Source organism: Podarcis filfolensis (genome assembly GCF_964270895.1).
Source record: "Podarcis filfolensis genome assembly, chromosome: Z".
In the NCBI taxonomy this organism is placed as follows: Eukaryota; Metazoa; Chordata; class Lepidosauria; order Squamata; family Lacertidae; genus Podarcis; species Podarcis filfolensis.
Window position 1 is genome coordinate 15,542,792 of NC_139617.1, and position 12,444 is coordinate 15,555,235.

The window sequence follows — 12,444 nt, forward strand, 5'->3', positions numbered from 1 at the left end:
CACAGAAAAATATGGTGATATATCTAATACTGATTGGAAAGTTCTAGAAGTTTTTCTTAAATCTGATTAAAATATGTTTTGAAATATCCAGTTGAAAAATGTTTTATAAAGAAGTCTGCTCAACTGTGGATTCAAGTGGGGTGTTTGGGTACAATATTTCTTAGAAGCCCCACACAAAGTTTTGTTATTTACATTGTGAAATAGATAGAAAACACTATGTAATCGCTTCACATATTTTGGGTTTTTTTCTTTTAAATTATTATTTTAAACCACAGTGAAAAATTATTTGGGTGAATGTAAAAGATTACAACATCATTTGGAAATGCATGTTATGAAAATGGTTACTCTTTAAATCTTTTTGTATACCGAGACATGTAGATGAATCAATCATGGATTAACCTGGTTTTAAGGTCTCCCTCCCCCATCCCCATGTGCACTGCTAAATTTGAAGCATGGGGAATTAGTCGCAACTATCTTGGTCCCAAATTTTACATACAGTATGTTTGTGTGTGTATTAAAAATTCTGTATGTAAAAATTGATATTGTCAACAAGACTGTACATATGTGTTGCAGGGCATATAAAGCTACCCAATAGTTAATAAGCTTGTCTACTTTGACCAGCAGCTATTTAATTTTGAAATCATACGACTGACCTATAAAATTGTGAAGTAAATAGAGGAATCTATCCCTAGTTCAGTTTTATTGTCCTGTAGGATAAAGGCTCAGGGTATTTGATCTGGCCTGCTCTATATGTGCCAAAATGGACATTTGTTGGCCTGTTAAAAAATTTCCCGTTCTGATATTCAGGTGGCACAATTTAAAATCCAAGCTAAGTAAACATATCTAATGGGAAAAAGTTAATTTCCACAGATAAGTAACCCTTTTATGATCGGATTTAATTTTTAATATACCAAACTGAAAACTTACATAATTCTTCATATATTCAAAGTCCACTTTGGCTACTTCAGCAAAAATTGCTTCACAGATCTTGTAGTCAAAAATAACATTACAGGGGAAATTTAATAACTTAATATCAAACAGTTACAACTGGCCTTCTCAGTTCTGTAGGTCTAAAAAATAGTTTTGCAAAATGCTAGTCTGACATAAGCAGTAACACACACACACACATATATTTCAGTATAGGATCATGGATTTATGAATACGTTATTTCAGAGATGGTGAACCAACAGTTCTAAGTAATCCATTAGAAGGGCTAGGTGGAAATCCAAGTAATGAACAATTACATCTCTGCAGTAGCTGTCTCAAATTGCTTCACCATGTAGCAAGATACAGTTTTAGCAATAAAAGGTTTGACATCGGTTCTAACAAACTCTTAGTATGATAGTTTAGTATGAATAAGTAAATGAAATGTTAAGTGTCTCAAAATGGGTGTGTCATAGAGTATTTTCATTAAAACAAAGTCTTAAGTGCATAAGTGAAAGAACATGGCTGTATGAAATGACAATCCAGGACCCTGCCTTTCAGAGAACACCACCACTGGGATAATATCCTGCTTGGGATACTTATATAAGAGTCACACTGTCTATATAAAATAGCACTGGGATTTTTTGATTACCAAGTGGGGTTGGAGAGAGAATGAGAACAGCAAAATTTTATATGCTAATTTATATGTGTATATGCAAATCTAGAAATAATTACTGTAATTTTAAAAGTAATACAAAACATCTTACCATAATGGGGAAGATCGGCCAAGTAACCTGTGCATCTCATAGTCTCATGCCCTTGCTCCCTCTTCTTATCATTCATTCTCTTTAAACTGGATTTGCACTGGAGAGCCTTTCAAATACAGTGGAGCCTTGGGTTACGTTGCCTCTGGCTTACATCACCCTCGGCTTGCGACCGGCCCAAACCCGGAAGTACCGGAACGGGTTACTTCTGGGTTCACGCACATGCAGAAGCGCTAAATCACTCCGTGCGTGTGCACAGACACAATGCTTTGGGTTGCATCATTTTCGAGTTGTGGCGGGGCCTCTGGAATGGATCCCTGCCGTAACCCGAGGTTCCACTGTAGTGGAGTGTCATCTGTAAAGAAGGACATCTGGCCATCCCAATTTAAATATGAGGAAAGTTTGTTCAGGTGCAAGGAGTCCTTCAAATAATTGGTTGCAAACTATTTAGGATTAAATGTCACCAGTAGCACTTTTAGATTGGGCCTGGAAATGTACAGGCAGCTATTGCAGCTGATATAGTATATGTGATGGAGCCACTTTGTCCTGAACATTTCTGGGAAGTTACATTCTGAACCAGCTGGAGCTTTCAAACCTTTTTGTAAAGTGGTTTCATGTAGAGCACATAGCAATATAGTCTTGTCTGGATATAAGCAGGGCATGTGCAACTATGGCAAGGTCATCAGCAAGCTTTTTGAAGTGTGTAGGTTAAGATGTTAAGAGGAATATCTATGATAAGGATTACAGGGTGAAAATAACTAATTGTTAATGAAGCCTCATACATTTTATAATTGCACATTTGCAAAATCTGTCCTGCCTTCTTTTAATGGTTTACACTTCAGCCTGTTCCCATTCTTCACCCTAGCCATAAAATGATGCCCACAGATTTTGCTTATGTTGGGACCTGCGAGCTTTAGTAGCCATCTAGAAAACTGAGATGAGAATCTGTCATTTTGTTTTTTGAAAGAAACATAAGTTATTTCCATCGTAGTCTGCCATTATGTAGTGTACATACAGTTGTATTCATCAAATGCATTTTGCATTGAGGCCAATTAAAAAGTAACAGTTCATAATCATTAAGATTTTTTTTTTTAAGCAACTGAGTCAAAATGTCAAATGAAACTATAATTGTGCCACTAATATACGGTTGTAAGAATCCTCTGTAGGGTATAAATCAACTATAGGTTGCTGATGTGCCTATGAATACTTAACAGAAAAGGCAAATAACTGGAATGAAGATGTTGTTCCAGACACAGTAGGCTTGATGGTAGGCAGAGACTTGCTGTTTATTATTGCTTGCTAGTTCATTATAGTGGTGATCTGCAGCAGTGCTTAAGTGAAAGTCTATTTGCCATTGTTATAGAAACTCATGTCTTCAAATTATTCTAATTACGATCCAAGCTCAGGCTGATGTTTTTAAAACAGCCTTCAGTGCAGTTTGTTTAAAAATAAATCATCTATTACTGTTTAATTCATTGAATAAAAGTTCTCTCTCAACATTTTTCTTCTCTCCTCGCTACCATGCTCCACTTGTTTCCCATGTATTACATGTTACAAAACCAACAGATAGCACTTTAGGAAGAGGTTTGCAGTGAAAACCCCAAGTTTCAGATTAATGGATGCTATACATGAACACCTTGCCAAATACATTGCTTTGAAATCAGCTACCACAATGCTGGTTGTTTCTGCAAATCTGTCCTTAGACTGTTCTAGTTATGGAGCAGTGGGGAAGGGCATTGTTTAGTGGCAGATGTAGAAATACATCCAGGAAAGCATGTATTAAACCTGCCTAGTGCTAGCTACAAAACTAATGTCTTTATGTTGATTGCAAATCCTTAAAAATGCATTATCTTTCCGGATGTTATATTGCAGCATGTGGTGTTATTGAAGAAAGCGGTGATTTGTAAACAACCCTTGGCAGCGAGCACAGAACTTAATTTTGCTTAAATAAAGGAGACTGCCATTAGAATTCATGTACTGTATCGAGGCTGGCAAGCAGGAGCAGTAGTTTTGATATATGCACTGAAGCGTTCATGATTGTTGATTCACTGAACAGTTAATATTTATACAAATATGATACAGAAAGAAGCAATATTTGAGTGAAAGCAAAACTGCATTAGCAGTCAGGAGCTTACTACATCTTGTTGGTAGTTTTGAAGTGACTAGGTGCTATTTTTCACTTTGAGACATGTAATAGTGCGTGCACTCACACCGCTGTGGGGCAGACCATCAAGCTGAACATGTGGTTGCAAAACATCTAAATATCTGTCTAATAATCAAACCTATAGTTTAGTACAGTAACCACCTTCATTTGGTTAGGAGAATCAGAAGTGTGCCATGAGCTCATATGGTCTAATCTTCCGTTTTGTGTGCAAAATCCTGCCTTTGGCTAATCAGATCTAACCATAGTGCACCACTACATCTGACTTATGCTAATGGTAATAATGGTTCTCTATCTAGAGAATTAAAAAATATAAATATTTGTTGAACATTGCAGTTAGTGTTAGGCTCAGTGCAGACTGTGATTAGGAGGTCAGGAATGTTATTTTTTTCTTCAGGACCTAAATTATGTTTAGTGCAAATATCAGTGAAATTCAAACATTCCAGTATGTAAACTACTTCTCTCTCTGTGTGTGTGTTTCTATGTTTGCTTGTTCTTTTTTCAGCCTGTGTAACCTAACCTAAGGATAAAAATCTTGTAAGACCACATTATGTGTCTAGTGTTACCTTGAAAATGGTGTGATTTAGAGCTGGAAGCAGATGCAGGACTGTGGGTAAAATGATGAAAATGTCTCTTTAAAAAGAACAGGAAATGTATTACTAAGGAATAATGCATTTCCTTCCTTATTTTTCTTTTTCCTTTTACAGATTAGAGATACTAAATCCTCTGATCAAAAAACAACACTGTTACATTTTCTGTCTGAAATTTGTGAAGAGAATTATCGGGACATCTTAAAATTCCCAGATGAACTTGAACATGTGGAGAGCGCAAGCAAAGGTATATGGCGAGATAAGGCACTAAGAGTAATTTGTATCTACTTAGGTGTGGAAAGTGCTTGGAACATTTCATTTTAGATTGTAGGATTATGTAACCTGTAAACATTAATAATCCTCGCAGATACATTTTTTCCCTTCTAGATGTTTATTGACCTAAGGAAAAGGGAGGAAATGTTTTTCTATGAAGCACTAACAGTAATAACACAGCATAGCACCTTGTAACATTGGTATCATTATAATGTTTAGCTTGCTAACTACCTTGTTTTATTATCCATATGTGCAGTTATAATGCTCACAATGATGATTTTCCTTATCTGTTGCAAAACTACTTAAATCAGTATTAATTGCAGCAACATAATTTTGTAAAACATCTTTTCCACAACACACACTGTTTATTTTTGTAATAATAATAATAATAATAATAATAATAATAATAATAATAAATAAATAAATAGATAAATAAAAAACAAAAAACACTGATACAATATTGAAGAACAGTGTTGTTAAATAGATATATATTTACATTAAAATATACCATAATACTACTGATATACTATATAGTAAAGTTTAAAAAGTAATAAAACTATCTGTCTATCTATCTATCTATCTATCTATCTATCTAGGTGAATGCACTGCATATGCAAATACATTTAAAAGCATTGAGATAAATGTTTAAATTAAAAAATTCAATTAAATCATTGCAATTTACCATATTAGCCTAAATAAAATTTATCCACAGCTTTTGAACTGCTGAGCAAAACTTGTAACTTTTTCTGTCATGAATTTGTCAGAATCAGACAATAAATATGTAATTTTTGTTTGATCGGCACCATCAAGTACCATGCTTAAAAATATACTCTGCCTTTGGTTCAGAATACAAGGAGCGGTATAGTAAATAATGATAAAGAACTTCTACTGCTTGGGCATATTTGTTTATTTATTTGTTTATGGAAGTTTTCAAATATCTACACATATACACAGCCTTTTTGAAAATAGCTCTGCAAATATTTTGATAAAAAAGCAGAGTAAAGATGTTTATACCCAGTTGCTATTTTCATAAGTATTTGGACCGTATGTATTAATGGATAGTTGTTGGCATCCGTCTGTCTCGAGAGACATTGCAGTGTGCCTCCGGGGGCAAAATCAAACTGCTGGAGAATCACAGCACCTGCTGTGGCTGCAGAGATTGGTAACTCGTGACTGCTGCCTCCCATGTCCAAAGGATAGCAGAGCAATATGTTTGGCACTAGCTTGGCTGAAGGAGTTGCTGGAAGGAGATGTAGAAGGTGCCATCCAACCATATTCGGGACTCTACTCTGGATTTGTGTAGGGTTTACTCCTTGGCTTTTTCTTCTCCTGAAGATATCCCGCAAGACTGCGGAGGTTTAGGGTCAGAGTTTTTCTTCTCCTAGATGGACCATATGGGTTGTTAGGGGAGGGGTGGTACCTCTGGTGGGGGACACACCGTGCACCTTCTGGGGTAGTTTGTCCAGCTTTGGTCCCCATCCTGCACTCAGCTGTTGCCACGTTTGACAGTGGGCACACCCCCCGGAAGTTTGACTGGCCAGCTAAAGCCAGTGAGGGTAGTTGATGGGTCTCAAACCCTCACTGACTTAGGGACTTCACCCTGCACATGAATTGAGCAGATGATACCAATAGTGGGTCCAACAGTCCAGAAGGTGGTTTCTACATGGAAAGTGAAGGGCAAATAGGGCTTGTCAACCTGTGAAGGTACTGTATAGTAGCCCCCATCTAATCTAATCGTTTGTAAAGAAATAGCACACAATGTCTGAGGAGCAGAGTCGTGCCACTGTATCTGCCCCATAGTGTTTTATTATTACATTGTTGCATGCCTGGGCCCTCATCATCTTTGATATCTGAAGAAGAGACCCTAAACATGAGCTGCTGCTTGTGTCTAAGAGCTCCATTGAGTGATTGAGTGGTTAGCAAGGGGAGAGCTTAACAACAGGCCCAGGTTTGAACAACATTCTAAGCCAAATCTTGGTTTGTTCAGAATGATACAGGGCAGGGAGGCTAAGTAGCTGCGAGCTCCTCTCAGAGGCAAAGCAGGGTCCCAGTATGCAGATCAGTGCTTGTGCTTAATTTCCCTTCACTAACAGTTTTTTAGTTCCAGATCATAGTGATTTGTATCAGAGCAAATTCACTCCTGACTGCATATCCCAGAATCAAGAATGTTACTTTTACCAAGTTTCAGACAAAAATGATGTCAGTGATAATTCACAAAGTGTGTGTGTGTGTGTGTGTGTGTGTGAGAGAGAGAGAGAGAGAGAGAGAGAGAGAGAGAGACAGACAGAGACAGACAGAGACAGAGACAGAGACAGACAGACAGACAGAGACAGAGAGAATTCAAAAGCAAGTAAAGAGCTAGGTACTTAAATAAATACTAAATATGTTTTTGATAGATCCCGGCTAACTGATTAGTCTACATGGTCATCATAGAGTTTCTTTTTATTTTTAAAATAAACTTATAAAAAAATCTCTTTTACAAAGCCTTACTGGTTACTAGACATGTTTGATAAATCCTTTATTGGTTTTCTCCTGTGGCTAACACGTTAAGTTGCAGCTTTGAGGATTTTTTTGCAGTTTGATTTAAAACCTCTAGTGTGTGAGAGGTCAGCTCAAGGGATTGAACTAAAAGGGTTGGTGAAGTTTAATTAAAACCATTGCATCAGTAGGAGGGGGAAACATTTATTAATGGATCTGAAGTTCCTATTAATCCTAATTTTTTGTATAAATCTGAAGTCGGCTTTGCTTCAGTTAAATTTGTTCCGTTCTATAAGATAAAAGCTAGTTAAGTTTTCTGTAAACAGTGTTAACTGATAAGCAGCATAAATTATTCCATACTTTAACAACTAAACTCAGGGCTTTAAAGTCCTCTATGCACTAATAGGTAAGAGGTATTCATACAATTCTTTCCACAGCCACCACTGTACTGCACATGAAGGAAATAGCTGGAGGAGAGCCTCTGAATGTGATCTCATGCCTTTTATGCAAAATTAATTATGTATAGGGGGAAAATACTTTTTTAACTTAATAGAATTCTAGAATTCTAGAGTTGGAAGGGACCCAGAGGATCATCTAGTCCAACTCCCTCCAATGCATGAATATGTGGTTGTCCCACACGGGGACTGAACCTCCAGCCTTGATATTATCTGCACTGCACTCTAACCAACTGATTTATTATGGATTTAAAATATTTTTTTAGAAGGGTATAAAAATTGTATGGGAAATTGGAAGAAAAGGACAACAAAATTTCAGATAGCACATAAGATAACCCATCCTGTATGAGCAGCATGGAAGTCATATTTTAATATGAAAAGGTTAGGAGATTGAGAGAATAGATAATAAACATGCCGGAATCATCATTAATCTGTTCTTAAGTCATAGCAAAATATTTCATCTTATTAAAGAAAGGGGTTAGTTGTATGCCTATAAGCTTATTCAAATGAAAAACAGACACACAATTATTTCAGCTCCAAATGAAGTATCACAAGTTGTGGATATCTCAGTAGTGAATTTGACTGACAGAAATTACTGTATTTTTCGCCCTATAGGGCGCACCGGCCCATAGGGCACACCTAGTTTTTTTTTGGGGGGGGGAATAAAGAAAAAAATATTATTTCCCCCCCAGGCACGGGGCTGGGGCGGGGGAAGCCTGAGCTTCCCCCGACCCCAGAACAGGCTGCTGTCTGCAAGCCTTGGGAGCCCGGCGGGAAGTCGCGCCAGGCTCCCAAGGCTTGCAGAGAGCTTCCTGAAGCCTGGAGAGCGAGAGGGGACGGTGCGCACCGACCCCTCTTGCTCTCCAGGCTTCAGCGAAAACCTGCATTCGCCCCATAGGACGCACACACATTTCCCCTTCATTTTTGGAGGGGAAAAAGTGCGTCCTATAGGGCGAAAAATATGGTAGTCCAAATGGGACAAACAAGGCTGAGCTATCAGTGTTTGCAAAGGAACTCAGATTTGCAGAAGTACAAATGAAAACAGCTGACCGAGAAATAAGCATGCTCAGTGGTCATCAGGAGCAATGAAATGTTGAGTGTCATTTGGAAAAGATAAATTTGGAAACTGAAAGAAGTTGGGAGATAGAATTGACCTCTTTGCATTGCTAGCAGCCATAATATTCTAGAGCATGGCATAGCTAGCTGGAACCTTAAATGGGAGCAATTGTGTTAGAGAATGAGAATGTATCACCAAATTTTTGTTTTACTGCTTGTGGTAGCGTTGTTTACACATAAGATGTCATCTCCCAGTAATTAGTTTTATTCTGCTTGTGTTGTTAATCCTTGTTTTAATTTGTTACTGCCCTTTTGTTTGTAATTTTTGGGGAGTTGGTGGCTTTGAGTTACTATCCCTTCTGAGTTTATCCCTCCTCAAACACGGGAATGAAGGATAGTCAGGCTATGCGGTAGTTTAGGTAAAACACTTTTCTCCTTACTCTATAGTGGGGTATATTTGATGTGACTTAACTGGATATCCATAACCCATGAAAATATTAACTGTTCCTATGGGGCTTTATCACTGCCCCCCAACTCAGCAAAGATACAGGGTAGGTTCAGTTAAAGTTTCAGGTGAGTACAACTGTACTTTCACAACCCCTTTCCCTGGTTGTGGCTATGTATATCCAACCAAGGATAACCTTTTGTGCATCTGATGAAGTGGACTCTCTTCAGTGCAAACAGATGCAATAATAAATTTATTTGTCCTTTAGATGCAGCAAGAGCTTGCTTTTCTTGTAACAGAATAACATTTCTACTCCTCTGGAAGGGAATAATAATAATTATATGCTTTTTGTCTTGTTAATAAAAGTGAATAGTAGTCCAGAATACTGTGTTGTGGAGCTAAGTGGTTGTGATGGCCATTGCTGCAGAGATAGATAGATAGATAGATAGATAGAGATATATATATATATATATATATATATATATATATATATATATATAAGCTTTATATTTTATTTTATAAATGGGCAAAAAGAATGGTGACAAGGTTTGGCTTTTTATAATTTGATTATACATCAGGGTGGGAAATATTTGATAAATGTATGCCCCTTATCTTTTCTACCACTGAACCAGAGGTTTGAATTATAAAACACTTAGGATGGTTTCTTTTCAAAGGCTTAAACTGTTGCGAACCAATTAACTGTCACAGTTGTTGAGTCATCGTGTATTGAAATGCAGTCGAGAGAAAAGGTGGGAAGAGGTAATTAATATCTTTCAATGAGAAATATACAGTAAAGGAACGGTAATCAATGGTGCATTGTCATGTAAATGACACTTAATGACATTGATAGAGGAAACATGAGTGGACATTTCAGAGTTCTTTGGTATAGAAATGTCAGCAAGGAACTTCAAGGACGGCTTATTTGTTCAATTTAAACTTTTAATATATTTGTGTATTGGAAGCCTTCAAAGGATGCTCTGTTCAGGATAATTTAATGATAATTAAATTTAATTTTGTTGCTATGAATCTGAAGACAGTGCATATAAAGAAACCATAAGAACAAGTTAATATTTTGTGTTTCATAATTGGATTTTTATTTCTCAATTTTTGGTGATACTGCTTTGAAAATCCTTAATACAGTAAAAATGATTGGTGAGGTGGGAAGAAAAAATGATTAAAAGCACTTTTATGTTATTGGAAAAGCATGTATTCTCCACTTTAAAAACAACAATAATATTTCAGGTATTTTCAAAATAATGATGCAGTAAAGATTAGCTGAACTGAAGGTTCTCTACTTGAAGAAGGGTGTTTACTGTGTCACTGATTGTACCTGATTAGACTAGTAACTGGTTCTTGATAGTGAAAGATTGGACATGGGTTATGGGGATGAAATACAACTCTCATTGCTGTCATTCTTCCTCCTGCAAACTCTGCCCCCTCCCCTGCAAAGCAAAATCAATCTCCTGCACAGCAATAATAACTTCGGTTTTTGTGATGGCTCTTGAACAATGAGTAGTGGTGAGAGATAAAGTAACTTAAAAATAAGAAGAAGAGTGGAATTGGGATGACCGCAGCATCTTGGCCATCTTCTGAATATGACCAATATAATAATTTAAACTGAGTTGGGAAAGAAGTTTTTCTCCCCTTTTTTCTAATGTGTCGCTATCTGAATCTCTTGGCAGTAAAGAGTTTGATTTCTTCACCCACCTCTACAGCATTATTTAAATTACATTGGGTAGTGTATCTCTTAGTATTTCCCCTTTCTACAGCTTTAGAAGGCTCTTGGGGACACTGACTCCCCCCACCCCCATGTTAGATCTCGCCACTCTACTTCTTTGTGGCCATGTGGTTGGCTGGTCTCCAGTTCAGCTTTATTTTGTTTTCTGAGGCTATCTATTCAGTTCTGCCTATTAGCTTTAGCTGCCTGCCCACCTCAACCAACATTTGGTTTAATCCTCTTAAAACATCCAGTAGTTCCAGCTGTCTTAAGAATCTCTTTGCATGTGCTTAGTGAATTTTCTAGTTGGATGGAACTCCCTTACTGTTTAATTTACACCTGGGACTATGCATGGTCATAGCCAGGATTTCTGTTGGGGGGGAGGGCAGCCAAAATTGTTGAGTTTTTCTAGGAAATCATGGGTAGATATATCCCCCAAAAGAGAACATTTTTGTGGATCTAGGGAAGGCATCACCTCCACCCTTAGCTACATGCATGAGACAATGACAGCATTCAAAAGAAACTTGACTTCCAAGGTGAGCACACCCTTTAGCTACAGAAAAGGAATGAGGGTGAGGCCATCAGGAACACACAGAGGAGGGTTGGCTGTATTATATATTTTTGGACCAAAGGATCTGCAGGGGTGGGGAACTTATGTGGAAAAGAAAAATGCTTAGGTGGTCCAGAATCAAAACATGAAAGCCGTGAACAAATTTCTGAAAAGTCCCTTATACAGTAGAATAAAGTAGGTGGCTGAAGGATAGGTTCTAGACCAGAACAAGATGAATGGGAAAAGTTATTTTGTGAAACTCTGTAGCTGGACTACAGCAGATATTTCATTGGTCAAGGAGGGTTTGATTAGTGAAAGGAATAAAGTATCATCAGTTGCCTGGAAGGTCTTCCCCGCCCCCCCAATGAACCCAGTTCTGAGTGATGTTTCCCTTTCTTAATCTCTCCTCTCTGAAGTATAGCAAGAAGAAAATGATATTGCTGAAGGCGTTTGGCTATTTTGTTTTGAAAAAGGCAGCAGAAATACAACTCCACAGAACATAGACTTTGTTTTCTCATTTAAAATAGTTAAGCAGGACAAATGGGTGCGGTTTATGATGAAGTTCGGGCTTGTATATTTAATTAAGGGTCCTCATAACTTGATTCATGCTGTACCATGTAGTTTTATACACTTCTAGATGCTATTCAGAAAATGGCTACAATTTATTATTGTTCAGATTCTTGTAGTAGTTTAACTGTGCCACCTGAACTGACAGGAATCAGGTCAGTAGCAGTAATCCTTTAATTTATTGGTTTTGCCTTTTTAAGGCAGTGCTTATTGTAGGTCTTCCAAATAGTGTGTGCCTTGCTTTGAATGGCTGGATGTTGTAATGCCTTAATTAAAAACCATAGCTGTGTTGTCACTATTAAACTAGGGCTTTTTGAACTCAAGTGCTCCCTTTCCCCACTGTCTTTTTATTTTCACTGGGAGGAAGAAACAGTCCTTTGATATCTGAAGGGGGGTGGGAACCAGACAAAACCTGAAGTGGTAATTAAACTGTTGTGGAACAGTATTACCCTCTTTAGTTGTAC

The 12,444-nt window shown here is 37.4% G+C and overlaps 1 protein-coding gene across 9 annotated transcripts in view; it reads left to right on the forward strand.

The window, feature by feature from the left end:
- The window catches only part of DIAPH2 (diaphanous related formin 2), a 334,636-nt gene that overhangs the window by 139,974 nt on the left and 182,218 nt on the right, over positions 1-12,444 (forward strand). For all 9 annotated transcript variants that reach the window (XM_083595832.1, XM_083595833.1, XM_083595826.1 and 6 more), the window contains one exon: positions 4,557-4,686. In XM_083595832.1, the coding sequence (XP_083451958.1) occupies positions 4,557-4,686 (130 nt within the window). The remainder of the gene's footprint in view (positions 1-4,556; positions 4,687-12,444) is intronic.